This window comes from Enhydra lutris, unplaced genomic scaffold (assembly GCF_002288905.1).
Source record: "Enhydra lutris kenyoni isolate GAN:26980312 unplaced genomic scaffold, ASM228890v2 scaffoldscaffold36, whole genome shotgun sequence".
NCBI classification, from domain to species: Eukaryota; Metazoa; Chordata; class Mammalia; order Carnivora; family Mustelidae; genus Enhydra; species Enhydra lutris.
Genome location: NW_019154120.1, coordinates 17,486,011 through 17,507,133, shown reverse-complemented (window position 1 = coordinate 17,507,133; position 21,123 = coordinate 17,486,011). Strand labels below are relative to the sequence as shown.

The 21,123-nt window shown below is 44.8% G+C and overlaps 1 protein-coding gene across 3 annotated transcripts in view; it reads left to right on the top strand.

The window, feature by feature from the left end:
• The window catches only part of LOC111154313 (neural precursor cell expressed, developmentally down-regulated 4-like, E3 ubiquitin protein ligase), a 336,163-nt gene that overhangs the window by 291,277 nt on the left and 23,763 nt on the right, over positions 1-21,123 (top strand). For all 3 annotated transcript variants that reach the window (XM_022513830.1, XM_022513831.1, XM_022513829.1), the window contains 7 exons: positions 303-380; positions 1,855-1,909; positions 6,986-7,044; positions 14,008-14,073; positions 16,002-16,231; positions 17,763-17,884; positions 20,312-20,382. In XM_022513830.1, coding sequence (XP_022369538.1) covers positions 303-380; positions 1,855-1,909; positions 6,986-7,044; positions 14,008-14,073; positions 16,002-16,231; positions 17,763-17,884; positions 20,312-20,382 — 681 coding nt within the window. The remainder of the gene's footprint in view (positions 1-302; positions 381-1,854; positions 1,910-6,985; positions 7,045-14,007; positions 14,074-16,001; positions 16,232-17,762; positions 17,885-20,311; positions 20,383-21,123) is intronic.

Here is a 21,123-nt window from a genome sequence, read left to right as displayed (position 1 = left end):
ACCCCCCTGCTGGGACTCTATTCCTCTTCACCTGCTACAAGTCTCTCTGGGGGAAAACACTTCATCATTAATTGAAATACCCTCACTGTTCTGCTTTCACCAAGGACAAGGAGAAGAATAAAATCATTATTAAGAGCTGGTCCACCAGCCTTCCTATACAAAGAGAAGACCTCTCTTCTCCAGGGCAGGCAGGCGAGCAGCTCCATGCCCTTGGACTGCCCTGCTCCAGAAGGGGAGGAGCCAGTGACATCACACACAGAATCCCTCGTAACGTCCTCTGCCTTTGACGTTTTTTCTTGCAGGAAGATCCACGCCTGAAATTTCCAGTACACATGCGGTCAAAGGCATCTTTAAACCCCAATGACCTCGGCCCTCTTCCTGTGAGTATGCTGGAGACACACGGACTAGTCTCAAAGTATTTATCCATTCATCTGCACCATGTTGATGGAGAGACCCTGTGGGCCTTCTCTTTCTCCAGGCATTTTTAGGTTCCATTGGTCTGTAATCGCTTCATAGAATTGGGTGCATGGCTGGATTCCAAAAGCACATTCAGTCGATGCCCTGTACTTGGGAAAGAGGTTTCTGAATGTTAGCGGCTCAGAGAAAGTAGACCCTGTAACTAGAATGTAAGAGGCGGTCTCTACATGTGACAGGTCGCTTGCATTTATTTTCTAACGTTTGCAACCGCTAGGTTCCATCCGTCCTGCTAATGCAGTCACTGGAACAGAAATATTGAAAACAGTGGGAGACAAAGGAAGTAATCACCAATGGTTTCTGTAAATCATTAGCCTGCAGATGTATTTTAAGTTTTTCTCTCCTGTTGAGGACTGTCTATAAAATTTAATTTCTTTGATGGTTTCTTGTCTCTGGGGGGCCCAAGTGGGCGTTGAGCTCTGTTTACTCCATGTTGGGCTGGATTGAAACTTCACTCACTACCTTCTCAGCCTCCCCCCATCCACAGTCAAAAAGCCGTACGAGGGCAAGAAGGTGGGGAGACTTGAGGCTCCTGTAGAACGGGGGGTGCTGGGAGTTCTCGAGGGGATTTTCACAGCGGAAGAACCTCAACATTGCCTGGTCTGTGGTCTGTGGTGGCACAACTTGAATCTAGAAAGGTTAGGGGTCAGTCTTCATTCCTCAGGCTTTACACAAAGATCCCTCCCTCTCCAGAACTGTCTGGCTCCTGGGTTGAGATGGAAAGAGCCTGGAGAGAGCCAGAGACCGAGATCAGATATGAAAGATCGCGGGTTGTCGTCCCTTGTTGGATCCCTGAGTTGCAATAGCAAGTAGGCACTGTTCAGATAATGAGGGCATTCCGGCCTTCCATCGGAAAAAATACCCAAATCTATTTCCTGAGTCCAGAGAGAGAGAGAGAATCTCAGCGGTAGGTCCCTCGGCCACACGGTGACAGGACTAAAGCCTCCGGCTCTGGCATGTTTAAGTCAACCTCCCTCCTCCCTTCAGTACTTGGTATGAGTTACTCCGTCCTAAACTCGGCTGTTCCGAGTTTGCTCTTGGAAGCTTTTGACAGAGCAGGCCCTGCTTCCTGGTCATCACACAGCGAGTAAGGGCGCCAGAGGCTGGCGGACACAGGATATATAGCGTGTTGATAGATGTTGTCGGGTTAACGTGAGATGTTTGTGGTTTGTTCTTAACCTGACAAGAACCCTGGAAGAGGAGAGCCAGAGAGTGTCCTTGGAGTGTTTAAATTTAGCCATTGAGATCGATTGATTGATTTACATATGTATTTATTTATGTGCTTATTTATTTATTGGAACTGTTAGCTTATGGTTGTATATTTTCTCTCTCTCTCTCTCTCTCTCTCTCTCTCTCTCTTTTTTTTCCCTCTACTACCAGCCTGGTTGGGAAGAAAGAATTCACTTGGATGGCCGAACATTTTATATCGACCACAGTAAGTAGGCTCTTTCATGGGTACGCAGGCATGGCAGGTGGAGGGCGGGGGAGACAGAATCATTCAGATTATAGTGAAAGGCTTGTCATTTTACTCTTTGTCCAGGCAGCCAGGTGTTCTGTGGTGAGAATGAGCCCAGAGAGTCAGTGCCCTCTTACGGTACTGTGCATTCCTCCCAAGTTTGCCTGAAAGGAGCCCATCAAGCTTTTACCCGATTTGATCTTGTGACCTATTAACTTTTTTTTTGTCCCATTAAAAAAAAATTTGGGGTCAATAACCCCTTGATCTCTGCACTTTTAATAAATACACTCTAGTAATAGAAAATAAGGTTAGAAGTAACAATGGAGTCAAAAATCTGTGTGTGAGCCACGCTGAAAGCAGCATGTGTCCTCAACACTACCATCAGAGGTCTTACGCCAAGAAGCCCGTTCTGACTTATTTTCTATTCATAGCATGTTCCTTTGCACCCAGCACACTAATCTATATGTAGTTCGTATCTTGAAATTATAGTTGCTCCAGCACCTGTGAATAAATGTGCGGTTTCTCATTTCAACTAAAAGTTAAAATAATAAAAGGTTTCACTTTTAGCCAGTGTTGTTTTGGTTTTTGTTTTTAAGGCAACATGTCCTCCATGGTAACATACTTGTATATCCCCCAGAACTTCTAGAAAATGTGTATGTAAGAGAAGTCTTCAGTTCTGTTGAGAGGCATGTGCAGCTGGTCGGATTTTGTCCTTTGGTTTCATTTGGTTCCTAAAGATTAGCGAGTCGGCCCCAGGTTTCTCCAGCCTCCCATTCTCTTAACTCATCAAAAGTACCCCCCGGGAGCCGGTGGCTGGAAAGTCGGACCACGGGTGTCCTCATGAGCTTGACAGACTTTTTATAAATTAAGGAGCCCAGCAGTTGAGAATTAAACCAGAAGTAGAATTCCTAGGGCTCTTGAGAGAATGGGCTATCTTTGGTTAAAATTCAGTAATTCAAGGTACATAGGCTTAGTTTTGTCTTTGACCAGTAAAAGTACTAAGGGTTTGCCTGCTTTCCAGAGTTTTACAGTGAGCCTAAAATTGCTACCATAAATGCTATAAAACATGTGTACTGCCACTTTTTTCTCTAATATGCTGTTTGTTATAATTCTACTCCTAACATAATTTGTTAAAAGAAGGGAGGGAACACACTGTTTTTTCCACAAAGAACAAAAAACAAATCCTCTTTTAGTTATAATGCTTTGCAATTTCGGTTTTCAAAGGTAGGTACGAATGATAATGATCTTTTTCTTAAAATCTTAACCAGTATCCTAACCTTGCTTGGTCTGCTACACACAGAATATTTCTCACAGCATCGTGGCCATGTTCTGGCTGGTGATCCGACATTCAGGTCAACCTGAGAAGAATTTTATGAATGTTCTTAATGCCACAGCCCCCAAACAAGAAAAAGTCTATTGCAAAAGTCCATCCTAGTGTACATGAGAAATAATAAAGATCATAGACTATTTTCCTAGTGCTATGCGTAGACTAGTATAATGCAGAGTAGATGCTTAATAAACAGTGACTTGAAGCTAATTCACGGAGGGTCCGTGGTGAAGGCGTGAGGCAGGTGAAGTCCTTGGTCGGAAAGTGGAGAGAACTCACCTCGGGGAAGCAGCAGCCAGGCTACCCCTGCTTCTGTTCATTAGGAGGCAGGAGAGGGTAGTTCTGCTAAGTGTCTGGGCTGTTCCTTCTTCCTGATCAGTCCAGCAGTCCCTCCAGCACTCAGCGTGCTCCCTTCCCGCTCCCCTTGCCAGAACAGGCCGCCTGTTGGAGGCTCGTCTTTGCTCCCGGGGATGGTGTAAACCACATACAGTGCCTGGTTGATCTGAGCTACAAAAGGTGGTATTTTCAGTCCTTTACGTGGAGATTAAAGTTTGCCTTTGCTTTCCACCCTTCTAAAAGGGTCTCTGAACCAGAGAATAGTGGAAATTAGCAAAAACTGCGAAAGAGGAAAGATCGGTTTAGGATCACCTCGTTTGCTCTTGATGCAGCGTTTCTGCCATTTCTCCCATTTGTCAAGGTTTACTCAATGGAAACCCATAAGGGGGTACATGTCAGTGAAACAGTTAACTTCGTGTGCTGTTTCACCAAAACCTGGCCTGTGAATAGCACAGAATACGTGTCTTTTTAAGAAGCTCTATGGGGCTGACAGGTGCTCTCCAGAATGCCTTTCCTCGCCTGGTAGGTGATGTTTTAAGAATGCCTTTACCTTCCAGATGAGCTCTCCTTCCTTCCAAGCAGTTTCCCCACATCAGATTTCTTGAAAAATTCCGCATCTCCCTTTGCTGTCCTGCCGCGTGCAAGGCAGAAGCCACGCCATCCCTGCGCGTGGCATTTTCCTGTGCGGCCTGTTGTCTCAGGACAGATGCAGAGTCGTTCTGTCTCCATCATCACCAGCACACAGGATTGTACACGAAGGACATCAGTACCCTTGTCCTTTAAACAATGAGGCTATCTATTTTTGCTTCATAAACTCTTGAGAAGTCCGACATTTTCAGGATTAGAAATAACCATCTTAAAGACGTCATTTCAGAAGAGCTGAAGTAGTGCCGTTTATCAGGTAGCTCCTGTCTCGAGCCTGGGGTAAAAGGTTAAGGGAAGATCTTGAACTGAATCACTGCCTCTCTTTAGGGGTCATGTGGTTCTTCTTAAAGACCAGGGATGCCCTTCATCTGCCCTTCGTCTCAGTCCGTGGCCACAGGTGTCTGAGACACAAAACTAGAAGAGAAAAGAGAATTCCAGTAAGGCTGTAAAATCCTACTCTCATCTTTCTTGCCAGCAGTCTTAGCAGATCTGTTAACAGTAGCTAAATGAACTGAGTTTGTCATTCTTCTTCATTCTTGTCCCTTTATTTCAAATACAATGACGGCAAAAAGCAAGTTTACATTCAGAAGTTCTGGAAAATGGATAAACGGCCACTTCACATTCCTGTTCTATTTTGACAATACTTAGCTGTAAATCGATCTGCATGGTCACCACATAGAAACTTGGGAGCCCCAGGAAGCATTTGCAGTGTTGGGTAGAGGAGTGAACCAGCTTTGAAAAAGCAGAACAAGTAAAGACCACACTAACTTGCCACGTGGCCCGGCGCCAGGGCTGGGGGCTGGCTGCAGGAGGGCCTTGGGAACAGATGAGTTTTCGGATGGATCCTAAGTGATGAGTCAGATTTATCCAGGAAAGCCCGGTGGAGAGCGAGCCCCGGAGGGAGAAAACATGCAGGTGTATGAAGGTGTGTGGACTGGGCCACAGTCCAAGCACTGTGGTGGGGCAGCAAATGGCCGGGGCTCCGTGGAGGCACGTGGCTCCAGTCCAAGGGTGTCCACCAGTGGTGGGAACATGGGTCCCTTCTACTGGCAGGAGGGAGGCCCTAAGGGTTTTTCTGGAGGGGCCTGACAACGGTCAGATTTGTTCTTTAGAAAGATCCTCATGGCAGAACTACAGAGGAAGGCTCGAACTGGGCTGAGTGAGCCTGAGGCCAGGGAAACATAGGACAGAGTCCGTGGAAGCGATCTGCCCTCCAGAAAGCAGCTTTCTTAGTGAGACGGAGGACACAGCTTGGCAAGCATTAGAGGAGAATGGCAAGGGAGGATAGGGATGGGGCCAGTGACGGGTTTGAACAGTGAGTGTGCTCTGGTGCTGGCATTTGGGAGTACGGGAGGAATGGGTTTTGTTTCTGGAGGATTATGAGTTTGGTTTTGGTCAAGTTGGATTTGAGGTTGCCATGGGAAATGCGGGCACACATGTCAAGAGTAGATCTGGATAGACTGTGGGAGGCGCCATGTGTAGGTCATCATTAGTTAACTTCAGCTTTGACCTGGGTAGCTTGGTGATAAGACTATGGTCCAGGCAGCTGTCACTCAGCTGTAGTCTTTAGAGATTTCTTTCGTTCTCTATCACAATGGCAACTTTTACTTTCCAGATTTCTTATGCATGAGGTAAGGGACTCAAAATGCCTTTTGCTTCCATCAAAGTTCTCTAAAACCATTGAAATGTCTCACGTACATTTCCTGCCAACATCAATCTAGAATCCTGTGCTTCAGCAGTGGATTTTAAAACTTGACCTCTACTTTCGTTAAAATAATTAGAATACCAGATTTGGAGAAATTCCTGCTACGGTCATTAAAACCAAATTTTTTGCTTATTCTTATTTGTCTGTTTACAGGATATGTAGGAAATGAGCAGAATCAATATTTTTAATTTCCTTTTTTTTTTTTAACCAGCTTAGATTCCCTGAAGTCCCAGAGAGAACCCATTGTCCCCCAGTCTTCCCTCCCTGTATATTTCACGCAAATCCGTCCCTGCCTCCTACACACACCGCAATCCCATGGCATAGTCAGAAAACCCACGTGATTCGGGGCACACAGGGCACCATGTGACCTGCACCCCTGGAATAATTGCATAGGTGCCGTTGAACAGTCTCGCTGACACTGACTCATTTATAAGAAAGAAACCCACTTCTTGCCAACGTGACCAAAAGGGAAACCTTCCTCCTCTTCACTGGCTCTATCTGATGCTCACGGTTTTGGACTCCTCAGCTGCTCTGATTTTTGTGTGCATATGAGTGACATGAGTAATGGATCATTCGTTTGTCCAATGTAGGATTCTTAGTTGAAAGCAGTTCGCCAACAGTGTAAGCAAAGAAAAAAATACTTGAAATGAGAAAAATCGTGTGTGTGTGTGTCTGTGTGTGTTAACTTTTGAGGGGCTAAGATTTGTTGTGCCTTTTTTCAGTTAAAGGGAGATCAAGATCAAGTTATAAACCCTTGAAAGAACAGGGGTTTATAATTGAAATTTTGGCAGGTTTTCTTGCCAAAAACAGTGTGAATAGATGGTTTGGCTTTAGTTGTGCATTTTTGATGGAGTGTTGTTAACTAAACAGTATTGGGGGAGGGGCTGCCGTATAGACTAGGTGCTCTTCTAACCCTGAAATGCTAAGTTACTCATTTTGGGGACAACTTTTGAAAAACCCAGAAATAATTCTTTTTAAAACATTTTTGACACAGAATAGATTGGAAATGCTGATTTTTTTTTTTTTTAACATTAATTTTCAGATAGCAAAATTACTCAGTGGGAAGACCCAAGACTGCAGAATCCAGCGATTACTGGTCCGGTCAGTATTCTCAAGTTTTCACTCTTCGGTGTAAGATTTGGGTTGCATCTAAACACGTATTTCTGGAATATTACCACTTACCCAGTGCCAGGGGCCTGGTGTGTTTGGCTAGTTCAGAATCGCCCTCATCTCCTCCTCACTTGAATTCCCGGGAGGGATCCAACTGCATTTGCCTTTTCGAAGGGCTTTCACTAGAACAGAAAAGAAAGTGCTTGGCTAATGGTAACAAAACTAAATGTTTTCTTTTCACATTTGTAAAAAGGTGGATTAAAGGTCCAACAATTAAAATGTTCTCTCTTTTTATACAAAGCCAAGCCCTGTATCTGTAGCGTTCTGTCCTTTCTTTTGGCCAAGGGTGGTAAATGCGTGCTAACAAATTTAAGCTGTATTCTGACTCTCTTCCAGCGTGGGACGTCTGGAAAAGTTTGGGTGAGGTTGTAGCCAACCTCTGGAGCTGGCAGAGTTAAGAACTCCTGTCTCTGCTGACCCACTCAGTTCCTCGCAGCCCCCACACCCACGTAGACGCCGGGCGCAGAAGGAAGCTAGGTAGAGCTCCCTCTTAAAGTCCTGTCACACGCTGTGTTCATAAGGACTTGGTACCGAACACCACGTGGGTCACGGTCACCGGCAGGGAATGGACCAGCATCTCTGGCCAGTGTTTATATGAGTGCGGGGAGCTAATTTGGAATTACAGGAAACCTGTGGCCTCAGCAAAGCATTGCAGACCTGGGAATCTGCTAAAAACTGGAGGAGGAACAAAAGGAAAAAAGCATATTGAGTGCTAAGAGGCCATTGGGTATTTTTAAAATACTGCTTTTGTGGCTTTAATCTGATTCCATTCAAATTAGGTTCTCAATTAACAAAGGTAAGTCCGTTTGAAAACGTGAAAGGTAATGCCATGCAAACGTAACTTTGATATTTGACATCCCCTTAGTTTAAATTGTTGGATTTGTTTATTGGCTTTGTTCAGCTCCTTTGCTACTGTGTAACGCCAAGTGCCCAATCATACCTCAGTTAAAACAGTTGCTTTTTATGTGACTTCAACACCTGGCTTACTACCATGGCTTCCTTTTGATACATTCACAGTCACGATAAGGTGTTAGAGTCCTGTTTTCTCTTCTACATCCTGACAAACAAGGTATTCAGGAATCAGTGTGGTTTTCAAGTGACAGAGGACTTCTGACATAATTCTGAAGCCTTTGGAAACATCTCTATCACTTAACTGGTCATCTACCTTTACTCAAACACTGTTAGTTCTTACTGGTGTTGAAAATTATTTAGCATCATATATCCAAGTAAATTTGACCCAGAGAAAGATCCTTTTTTTTTTTTTTAAACTAACAAAAGAGCCTTGTTTTACTCTTTTATTAGTAATAGGGATACTTCTTTCAGGAAGAGCATGTATATTTAGGTAATTATCAACTTAATACAGACAGCTGGCTTTTGTTGTCATTCAGTTCTGAATATTTGGTAATTTCCATGATTTCTTTCTCTCCTTGACTTACAAGCTATTCAGAATGTGCTTTTCGTTTCTAAGAGTATGGAAGGGTTTTTGGCCTATCCATTTCTTACTAATTTTCCAATTTTACTGCATTGTGGTCAGAGAATATTATCTATGGAATACTGATTACCAGATATTTGAAACTTCCTTGGCAGCTTGGCCATTTTTTCTAAATGTTCCTTTTGTGTTTGAAAAGAATGTGTATTCTGTCTTTGTTGGGTATAGAGTTCTTTACATGTCCATTAAATCAAGCATATGGTGTTCAAATTATCCATTTCCATCACTGCTGTTTTTTTTTCCTGGCCGTTCTGTCTAACCAAGACAGTAGTGTCGGACTCTCCGATGGCAAGCATGGCTTTTATCAGTCAATTACATTCACTTTCTCTTCTTTAATAGTTCCCTGGTACGTCTTTTCTCCCACTCAATTACCTGTATTTTTCCCCTTTCCTTACCTTCTGTTAGGTTGATGAAGTACCCTTTATTTCCTTTCGTTTTCTATACTTGCTTCAAAGTTATATTTCCTATTTCTGTGCTTCTGGTGCTTACATTAAAGTTTTCAGTCAACGTACTTCATGTCAAAAGTAGTAGCTCTGTACTCACCTGCTGAGCAAGGTGGGACTTGAGGGAACTCTCACGCCATTCTTGCCACTCACTCTCCATTGTTCAGCAACATTTTAAAACTTTCCAAAGAGCCATTGATATATAACCCATTTCCACAACAGACAAGTGCTTATTTCCTTCCGGTGTGTGTAGACAGATTTCTTTGCCCACATTGGTTCTTAGACCTGCTGTTCAAACACCAGGTTATCCTCCAAATGAATATGGTTCCTGGTTCTCAGAGTGTTGTCTACAGATCAGCAGCATCAGAATCATCTGGAAGCTTCTTAGCCGTGCAAATAGGGGTGTCCCAGCACAGGCCTGCTGAAAGTCAGCGAGGTCTGTTTGTGAACACCCGCTCCCACGGTTGGCCTTGCCGCTGAGGCAGCACTGTCTGAGCGTGGGAAGCTCTTCGTCTGAAGGGAGGGCTTATCTGACCTCTCCGTTAAACGGCAATTGAGCTCTAGAGGCCTTGGCTAACAGTTGTTTTCCTAAAACTTTGGAGACTTTCTTTCTTGTTTTCCGACCTCCACGACTGTTGAGAAGTTTGTTGATTGTCATTTTTTTGGTGGGTAAATCTTTCTTTTCTCTGGCAATTTTGAATTTTCTCTGCAACTTTGGCACTGTATCGTTTTGCTTTCATGAACCTGTGTGTGGATTTCTTTATATTGATTCTGCTTTGGACTCACTGTAATTCTTCAATATGAGGACCCTGTCTTCCCTCCATTCTAGAAGATTCTCAGCAGTTATTTCTCACATACTGTATCTTTGCCATTCTTCCTGGTGATCTGTACCAGTACTCCTCCTGGGTATGTGATTCACCTTTACCTTCTGTCTTCCTAATCTCTTAGCTTTCCTGTTTTCCATCTCTCTCCCTTTCTCTCTCTCTCCTCTCCCTCTCCCCCTCCACCCCCACTATCTATCTCATGGCTGTATTGTGGGCTCAGTTCTCTCAGCTGATTCTTTCTTATTAAGCTTTTTATAACCTACCCTTTACCAGTTCATTGTGTCTATTTCTTCATTAACTGTGTTTAATTACTCATCATTCTATGGGGTCTTCTTAAATTTGCTTGGTCTTTTCAGTTATGGTTCTGTCATGCTCTTTCATTTTTTATTTTCTTTTTTAATTCATCCATAGCTCTCCGATCATTCCTAAAGTGCTTATTTCGTATTCTCTTTCGGATTATTCTGTTATCTCTGAAATCCTCCCACATGTCGTGTCTGTAGATTCTCCTCCATGGTAGTTCAGTTTAGTTCGGTTTCTAACCAGTTTCAGTTTATAATTTGTGTGTGTGCGCTCATCTTTTTTTTTTCTTTTTTTCTTTTCCTTTTTTTCCCGCCCCCCATGAGGCACTTATAAGACCTGGCCTGTGTTTACCATGAACTTCTTAGCTTGGGGTCATGCAGACCCAGTTACTAGAACTGTGGACTTCATACCCACTTTGGTGTAGGCTTAGAGTATGACTGTATTACAGGTCTGTTTCTTTTTGTTTTTCTCTCGTTTGTGGTCCTGGACAGAAGGTAAGCTTCCTTACAACTTTCCTGGGCTGGCGGGTAGTTTTCTTGTCCCCATGTCAGATGGAGGTTTTAAGCAGGGAACTCTATTCTTACTCCCTAGGTCGTGCAGACTATAGGCCAACTTCTGTGCCCACCCACCCCCCACCCCGTGAGGATTAAAATCCCAGCCCAAGCACCAAGTCTAGGTCCAATGCCCACTTCTTTAATTTTAAGTCTTTCTGCTTATCTGGAACCTCAAGTTTCTCTTTTCCCCCAAGTTTAAAAAAAAAATACCCAGTTTCGGGGGGCGGGGTGCCTTCCTGTGGCGGCCAGCGCAGCATTACTGTAAGTCAGTACGCTCTCCGTGTTCCAGGCATCACCAGTGCGAGTGTTAAGTGCTGTCCGTGCTTGCTGCTCTTATGAATACTCTCATGTTTGTGTCACGCTTTGTACTTTGCTGAGAACTTTATAATCAGCTGCTTTGACAATTCAGAGCAGGTCCCCTCCGGAAGATAGCGAAGACGATGCTGTTCCCAGTTTGTCAGCAGCTCGGAAAATTGTGTCGCCCTTAGTTCCAGCAAATGCCAAAAGTGGAAGTCGAGTGACAGGTGTCCTGACCTCTCCCCCGAGTCTCCGTGTTGGACACGAGCCCTCCTCCTGAAGGGGCTCTGGCACCAACTGGGCTAGGATGGACAGAAAATATTCAAGCCCAACTTCTGCGACAAGGCAGCACGTCACCTTTGCTCAGAATAGGAAACCTATTTAATAAAGAGCAAAGGGCTTGAATCAACAGGCACGTTAAGTTCTGAAGCAGGCTTTATTTTATAAGCTAGATTGTGCATAAGAAAATAAGATGCCACATTTTCAAGAGCAGGAGTAAACGGTCTGGCCTGTCCAGTACAAGACATAGCCAACCTACCCTTGTCATTGTCTTCAGAGGCTCCACGATATGGATGTCTTTGTCCTGCTCTGCTGTTGGCATCTGTTGAGAATATAAAAACCTCCTTATTCTACTTCTTTTTATTCATAAGAACTCTCTCTAGAGAGAAGAGAGAAGTATTGGAGGAAGATAATGATTTTTTAATTTTCATGCCTCATTCCCCAGAAAGAAAGACTAGAAATACCTCAGCATTTTATTTCCTCCCACGTGTAATCAGCACCTCCCAGTTACAAGGCAGACAGAAGAGGGGATTGCTCAGGCTGGGGGCAACATTTTAAAATACATCCCCTCCCCCTCCCTGTTATTTAAGACTCTTGAACTTGAATTTTAAGCCTTTCTTCAACATTTTCAGGGAGCACACAAAACCAAAAAGTAAGAGCTGGGGATCACAGATTTTTGGAAATGGAAGAGCCTTGAAGTGCATCTGGTCCATTTCTTCTTAACTGTGAAGAAATTCTGTAGTCAAGAGGGTTTGTCGCACAGAGAGCCGGCGTGGGGCTCTGCCTGACGAGTCAGATCCGCTAAAGCCGGCCTGAGGCAGTGAAAGGGCCTGGCTTTGTTCAGCTTTACTTTCCCTCTGTCACTGTTAAGTGTAGCTAAGAGCATCGACTGAACACTTTCCTTCTCGAGACTACACACACTGCTTTTGTCCCTCCTGTCACTCTGCTCAGATGTCCCTTCCTCAGAGCTGCCTTCCCTGACCACTTATACCAAGTAGCCTACTGGGAGCTCTCTCTCTGTTTTTCCTCAGTACATTCACCACTCTTCATGTATTTCCTCCTGCCTGTTGCACATAGTAGCTTGCAAGCCTGGGGAGGGAACAGGGAAAGAAATCATTAGTTGAGATAGCATTACTTCCCAAGCACCTCAAATGCCCAGCATATAGTAGGTGCTCAAGAAATGTCTGTTGAGTGACTCAGTAAAGGAACCACCAAATAGTGAATATACAGGAAATCTTAGTTTATAATGGGCTTTAGTGTTTGTAAAGCCAAAAACATGAAAATGTCTTCATTGGCTTATGTCAGAACATTGGGTTCTTTCCCTTATGTTGGTGGTTGTCCAGATACTGGGAAAATTTCTGCCTTTTCCAGAATCAGGATATTCATATGTGGTATCATCAGACTAAACAGGGCCCAAAATAAATATGATAATGTGGTCAAATCTAGAGCTCAGTGGAAAATCAAATGAAGAATGGCTTAAAAACTTCAGAACAGACCCCAGGTACCCTAAGTTGTCCTTAGACTGTCCTTAGGATACATAAATACATTGTCTTTATTGGTCTTGAACTACAAAGCAAAACACTGACATGATTATTGTTTTCTATAAGAGTGGTTATTTTTGTTTTGGCTTCTTGTTTGTGTGATTGTGTCTTAAAATAGTATGAAGGAGGGAAGCTTTGGTTCCTCACTTTTCCTCTTTCTGAAAGTGTAAGGTGGTGTTAGGCTTGGAGTCTGGAGACACTTACTAAGAATCAGTATATTTTATTAACTTAGCCCAAAATTATATCGGCAAAACTGTTCTTGCCCAAATTCATACTATTTGTGGAAAAGCAATGAGTTTTTCTGAGTACGAAGCTTGTCCCAGTTATGTCCATGTGTGTGCAAAAGCCAATCTTTTCTGCTTCATAAAAAAAATTAGAAGCCTTTTCAGGAGCCTAAAGTCAAGGGCTCTGGCTCTCAGATACTGTAAGCTACTTTACAACATCACAAGTAAAGAATATAAATGACTACATTAAAATGTTATTACTTCGCCAGGAGAGATTCTAGAGCTTTCGAGTAATGATCACTTAGTTACTGAACCCCCCCATCTTTGGTACCATCACTCTGCTTCCTAGATATGCTATTCCAGATTTAAAGAAATCCCTGCCCGAGACCACTAACTAGTAAGAGGCAAAACTTCTGATTCCTAAACCGAAGATGTTTCCGGAATGCTGTCTACCTGGTTTTATAACCCTGGACAAGAGTATCCAGTCACTGGCCTTGTCATTTTATTTCCTCCCCATGGTTTTTAAAAGCATGGTTAGTCTTTTCAAAATGACCACATAGGTCATTTTGGGTTTTGTGTTAAAGAATCATAACCAGTAACTTCTGCCTAAACTTACAGCAACGAAAAGGTTACACCCTGACTTCCATTTAGACCAAAGTCACATGGACAGTGCTTTGCTTTATGTGACAAATCCCCAAAAATGATTTCTTAAATACCAGTACAGTTGTTTTCAGGGGTGAAAGCCTCCCCCAATACAGTGCTGATTAGCCTCAATCGTTTCTAGAACTTTCCCATGTAGACATTATATAAATTTCAGTGATAATATGGAGAGTGAGAATTTTAAGGTTTATGATTTGTGAAATTCTGTGAATGTTGGCTCAGTATACATAAAATTTCAAGTGTATTTGTTTACATTATCTATATTTATAAATTTATCTTCCAGGCTGTTCCTTACTCCAGAGAATTTAAGCAGAAATATGACTACTTTAGGAAGAAATTAAAGAAACCTGTGAGTAACATGTCTTCCAAAAATGCTGTTTTAGTCATTTGTAAGTGACCAAAGTGACTTCAGTGAGAGCAACTTGTGTGTTACCGTTATGTGTACACTAAAAACAATTACCTTCCTTTTCCCATTGTACTTGGATCCACCTGGATCTTCAGTCTGAATTTCCTTTTTAAGAGACCTGGTAAGTGAAGACTGACTTAGTATTACATATCAAATCAACCTGAACAGTAATGTCTTACATAATACATAGCAAGGTAAAAATGATTTTAATGGGATATAAAATAATTTGGGACCTACTCGGAATATGCAGAGAAGCCTACAGTGATCGTCTTTAAACCTGACCCTACTCAGAAAAATGTTCCCATCCTTCCCTCCCAATTCAAAAGTATAGTTTTAATTATATGTATAACATAAATAAAATTTTTTTAAATTTTATTTATTTGACAGAGACAGCGAGAGAGGGAACACAAGCAGGGGGAGTGGAAGGGGCCGAAGCAAGCTCCCCGCTGAGCAGGGAGCCAGATGTGGGTCTCGATCCCCGGACCCTGGGATTGTGACCTGAGCCAAAGGCAGATACTTAACGACTGAGCCACCCAGGCGCCCCAACACAAATACAGTTTACCATATTAAATTATAATATTTGGCATGTTAGGAGCGAGTATAATTTTCAGATTGAAATTCTCAGTGGGAAACCCTGTGAGGTGTTTACAGGCCACATTTTAAATCACAGTATTATACTTCTACTGACACCATCCTGTCGTCTATCCCTTCCTGTTGTTCCCACCCCCACCCCCTGCCCTGGGTCTTCAGCAGTGTGTCTTCTGTCTTACTGTTTGACGTCACCTCTCTGGTACAGATTCCGTCAGTTTCCCCTCAGTGTGTGCGCTCGTGGTTTCTGCACCGGCCATTGTTTCTTGGCTTCCTCCCCTCAGTAAGAGGCAGTATTAGGCACAACTCCTCTCACCCCAGTCTGCCCAGGTGTCATCTTGGTCTCTCTTGCTCCATGGCCTCAGTCGATGCCTCTCTTCTGGGTCTCCACAATGGCCAAGGCACTGGGGACACACAGGTGCATGGGACACAGTCTCTGTGTCGGGAGCTCCCACTTTGGGTCTTCTCCCCTCCATTGTGCTGATGCAGGTAGCCCTCGGAGAGCTGCTTTTGCAGTGGCTCTGGAACACACACGGGAAATTCATCAGTGTTACTTCGTGACTTACCTGCATGTCCCCCAGTGGCCGGGGATGACTCTGTGGACAAGAGCGTGTCCTGCTCTGGCATTCCCGCCAGGGTGTCCACTGTCGGGGCAAGGCTCACCCCCGTCCTGGTCCTCCTTTTCCCAGGAGGCAGTGATTCACCACTTCCCCTGAGGGCCTGTTCATGGTCACGTTCTGTCACTGTGACCTTTGTGATGCTTTCCCACAACCTGGCGTGATCCTTGAGGGCCCGCCTCTGGTGGCAGCAGAATTAGCCTGTAGGTGTCATGGGTCACACCGACCGGCTGGAGGCTCCGCCAGAGTTGAGAAGCTGGGCCGGATGGGGATGGTTTTGTGGGTTACGAGGACCTGGACTACCGTCCCTTTCTTCGACAGAAGCAGTATGGAGCGTTGACCATATTTCAGTGGCCAGCGGGTGGGTGGGTGCCTCACAGCTATTTACGAAAGGGGGAGAGGATGACTGTCCAGATTCTGCTCCGTATAGTTTCTTGTGCCACAGTCTGACGGCTGCTGGGACACGCTCTGTGTATTTTGGCCACACACAGTGGGGCGTGCTGTGTGTGTGAGGAAAATCCACGAAGGAGGGACTCTCTGTTGGAGCCCTTCGTCTCTGCTTATTTGAAGACCGCTGTCCTTTCTACTCTTTGTTGTTTTTCTCTGTTCAAAAGTTGGATGCGTATTTGCTGTGTGATTACGTGCTTGTTTTCTTCTTTCGTGTAGGCTGATATTCCAAATAGGTTTGAAATGAAACTTCACAGAAATAACATCTTCGAAGAGTCCTATCGGAGAATTATGTCCGTGAAAAGACCAGATGTTCTGAAAGCTAGACTGTGGATCGAATTTGAATCGGAGAAAGGTCTTGATTATGGGGGTGTGGCCCGAGAGTGGTTCTTCCTACTGTCCAAAGAGATGTTCAACCCCTACTATGGGCTTTTTGAGTACTCTGCCACGTAAGTATGCGGAGGGCACTCAGGATGTGCTCCCTCCCCACCAAAAAGGGTTTTATTTATAATGATTTAAACTTAATGGGAGAATGAGTGGCTCAGTCATTCAGGACGAACTAACACTGCTGATTTCAGAAATCCCCCCACCCCCCATAAGTCTTGAATGGGTTCCCACTCCACATGGTGAAGTAATGCACTCTGTGAACACCTAAGAATGATTTTTCCCTTGTCATTCGGGTTCATGTAATTGAAATGGAAAATGTGCTGGGTACTTCTGGTGAGGAACAAGAGGCAATTTTCATTAGTAATGCTGTGCTAAATTGGGAGGATTTGTCAGTGTCGGAATTCCGAAACTCATCATCACGTCAGGAACAAAGATAATTTCTGAAGTTCTGCTATTCAAAGGCAAATGATGCGAACTTCGAGGACCCATTCTTCAGGATCCAGAACACCATCTCGGTCCTGTAAGGGAAGAAACAGATTCTCCCTCGTATTAGGATTTCATCTTAGCCAAACACGAAACTGAGACAGACTTAGTTGCTTTCTCAGGAATCAAACACCCATGACTTACAAAGCCAGGCGCTCCTTCCAGGCTGTGGAGTCTCCAGAGACTTAGGCTAGGTTTAGGCTTGAGGCCACAGTAGAACAGTCCTTGACCTTGCTGAAGGGCAGCTTGTGCTGTAAGGGGACCTGGGTTCTCCTGCATCATCTACCTGAGAGCTCTTTTGGAAGCCAGCCTCAGCGCCCTCCTCGGTTGCTCTAGACAGAAATTCCCATTTTGGGTTTTTTTGTTGTTGTTGTTGTTGTTTGTTGTTGTTCCCAAGTCCCATGAGAAAGCCTGCTATGTGAAATTGATAAAAACCATTGAAGTGGAGGGCAGGGTAGGGAGGCAAGACCCTTATCTCTCTCCCACATTCCCAGAGAGACACCCCTTTCCCTGCCACCCAGGGATTCTGTGGAGCCCCGTTTGAAAACCACTGATCCTCCAGATCTTGAGACCAAAGACGGATGAGTAGCTACATGTGAACATTTTGAGGTTGGCTTTGTTGAGACAGCCGCCTGCTGCTCCCAGTGTTCTTGGAGCCTTTCCGGGCAGAGTGGTGGTCAGACAAGGGTTGGGTCCATCAGAAAAACTTGAATCTCCAAATCAGATGTCTCTCAAAGGAATCAACCCTCATCCTCACAGAGAAAACCCAGAGTACTCACGTCACTGGGAATCAACACATGGTCCCTCTGATACCTGGTGTTCCTCATCCTCCCAAGATACTTGATTGAACCGTATGAAATTGACATTTTTTGTAGAGCAGAAGTAGTCAGATATCAACAGTTTTTGCAGTGTAACTTACATAGGGCATGTGCGCCCGCTCTGTTAGACCTCAGTCGGTCACAGCAGGGCTAACTAAACAGTAAGTCCTGTTCTCTAGCTTTCCCGTTGGGTACAGTGTTCGCAGGTGCGCTGTGCACGTCTAAGGACGGGTGGCAAAGGAGAATTCGGACTGTTGAGTTTCTTGCTTGACCTCTCTCTCCCTCCCCAAAGGGACAACTACACGCTTCAGATCAATCCCAACTCTGGCCTCTGTAACGAAGACCATTTGTCCTACTTCACTTTTATCGGAAGAGTTGCTGGTCTGGCGGTATTCCATGGGAAACTTCTAGATGGTAAGTTACTGAGATGTCATGACGTAACCGAGATACGATGGGGCTGTCTGTGGTTCCTTACTCGGCGTCGTATCTTTCACGTTGCGATTTTAAGCAGAAGTTTCACTGATTCTCTGGAGTTGGATAAATTCATTTTATGGTTTGCCGAAAAGAGGTGCTTTTCCCTGGTGTCATCCTAATTTGAGCACCGAAAACAGTGTCTGCACATTTAAAAAAAAAAAAAAATTTTTAACCTTACAGCGTGAAGCACAGAACATTCTATATTTGCACATTTTCTGTGTTTTCCAGAATAATTTTTTTTTTAAGCAAGAGGTAGATTTGGTGACAGATGGAAAAGCTAATTGAAAAGTTAATTTAAATGATCTAATCCATCCAATATCCTGCTATTGTTCCATTTGTCCCTGAATCATTACTTTTGAATGCAAAGAGATTATAAATAATTTCAAAGCCATGCTATAACCAATGAAGACCTCGACCCTGGGATCACCGCTAAGACAGACGGCACGGAAGAATCTCGTTATTATTCAGAGCATATAAGTCATGGAAGAATTTCAAGGCGCACTCACAGTTAGAAGTCAGACTCCCTCCCTGGCTGGATGCATAGGCTTAGTTAGAGACGAGACCTGTGCTGGGTTCTGACACTTCAGAAGCAGCGCCCATAAGAGGGCCTCGCAGAAATCATCGGTGAGGAGATAGAGTCAGAAATATCTTCGAAGGGAGAGCCTGGGTGGCTCGGGTTGAGCATCCGACTCTGGATTTCAGCTCAGGTCATGAGATAAGCCCCACAAAGGGCTCTGCACTCAGCAAGGAGTTCGCTTGTCTTCACTCTACCCCTCCAGCCCACCAGCTTGCTCACTCTCTCATAAATAAATAAACGCTTCAGAAATACCTATTTTTGAAGCGTTTGGGCTTGAGACAGTTGAGGATAGGCCAAAAGTAAAATTTGGGGTCAAAATTATAATTACCATAGAAAATGAGGTTTCATGGGGAATTAATTGTGTTTATGGAACCTTAGATATTCCAATAAATAATTGATGTCTCCTCTGTCCTTTTCCTCTTTAATGTGTTTTTGCTGGTACTTGCTAGCTGGTTTTTGATCCTCTCATTTCATATTTTTGGTTGAGAAAGTAAACAATTTTTTTCTCAGAAGGAAACTGCCCTTGGTATTTATGTACGTATAAAATACATACGTATATAGTGTGTGTGAGAGAGTCTATTTTACTTTGCAACTTTGGAGTCATGCCATAGATTACTTCAGCCTATGCAGATTCATTTCAGCCTTAGAGGTCCGTTTACTAACCTTCTGCCAAGTGAGAAGGCATTCTTAGTTGCTCTGGAAAAATCTAGAAAGTAGAAGATAGGATCCTGACCTCAGTGAACTTCTGTTCTCTTGGTTGGGGGGAGCAGAAGAATCACAGCACCAGGAGAGGGTGTCTTTGGCTGGAGGGTCAGGAGCGTTTGACCATGCTGTGTTTGACCTCGGTGGGGTGAGGGGGGTAGGATTTGCACAGGTAGAAGCTAGTATGGCTTAAGGACAGGGATTTTAGATAAAGTAGCAGGGACGGGCAGGAACGTGTCAGGGAGTGGAGGAGACTGCCCTCGGGAATTGCGGAGTTAAGAGCCAGAGTGGTCAGAATGTGAGTGCCCCCGTGGGCACAGCCTCTGTTCTCTGTAGGTCAGCCCACCCCTCCCTTCTGCTGGTTTACTCCTTTCACCACCTTTTACCTCCCTAGACCCCGAAGGTAATTGAGCCAGCAGGATTGGGAATATGTAGCAGAGCTTTGTGATAGATCAGATGGGTGGGGGGGGTGGTGGTTAGAGGGAGGGAGGTGGCGGCGTCCAGGGATGCCGGCTTACGTCGGGGTCCCTGCAGGCCACCTGTGGTGGTGGGATCCATCGCCAGAGGCCTTCATCGCCCGCCCTGGAAGATTGCACAGCCTTCTAAGTGGTCTCCTTCATTTGCCACGTGCCGCCTTCCTGGTTTTCTCCCCATTACTGCCCAAACAGTGGTCCCCAAGTGCAGGCAGAATTTTCAGCTGGCTTTTCCTTGATGGCTGATGCCTGCAGGCGGCGGCCTGACTCTCCAGCCCCATCTCTGGCCTGTCCTCCCAGGAGGCGCTGTGCTTCCGCAGTGGCCCACCTTGGCAAGTCTCCTTCTGGTCCCCTCTGCTTCCACTGCTCTTTGCCCTCCCGTTCATGTGCCTTGTTTGAGCTGCAGACTCCTGCGTGGCCCTGAAGAAGCTCTTTTTCCTCCTTCCAGAAGCCTTTTGACCCCTCCCTGCTATAGTGTCCTTCCTGAGCCCCGCCTTCCCCTAGGCCAGGCCTGGCCCCTCATTCAGCCTGAGGGCGGCCTCACTTCTGTTTCATGCTCTGATGCACAGCACTGTCAAAGCTCTGAAACGAACCGTATCTTTCCACCCATCCTAGGTTTCTTCATTAGACCATTTTACAAAATGATGTTGGGCAAGCAGATAACGCTGAATGACATGGAGTCTGTGGTGAGTAAATACAGAGCACGCCCGGGAGTCGTGGGCCCCTGTGCCTTACAGAGGGGTAGCTGAGGCCACGTTGTAGTCGCAGTGATTTTTGTGGGTGTCGTCGTTCAGTTTGAACCAACAGGGAACGTTGACTTATTCAAGAAGTTAATTGAGCTCCCTAATTTTTCTAGTAAGTAAATCGTTGTTCACATTTCCTAGAATTGTATTTGAGGTGGGTATAGACTCCAGTCTCAGCCCCCTCACTTACCCAGAACCGGTTGGACCAGATTAAATCCACGGGGTCACTGGCGGTCCCGCTGCAGCTCTTGCTTTCCATCGAGGACTGCTGATGCCAGTGTTTAGAGATTTCGTCGACCATCCCTTCGTTTTCTGATCTCAACACATAGCAGGAGCAGAGGCCAAAACATAGATAAAGGGACAAGCATGTACCCTCACCCCAGATGTGACAGTGACCGGTACGGTGCCGGGGACGGGATGAACCCAGTTAGAAGAGGATGCTGAGAGACCTTCTGAAACGGGATTTGAGTTTTCACATTGCAGTCAACTTACCCATTTTGTTTAGGCTGACCATTGTAGGGCCGGAAGGATTTTCTATAAAAACGAAAATGACGCTCTTCTCATAATGTACTTCCTGCTTCTGTTTTTCTTTTAATTTACGCATCCCCCCACCATCCAGCTCTGGCCGAGCGTAGGGGTATTTGCCCAAGTGCCAGCGCACTCACTGGGCCATCAGGAAGTTCT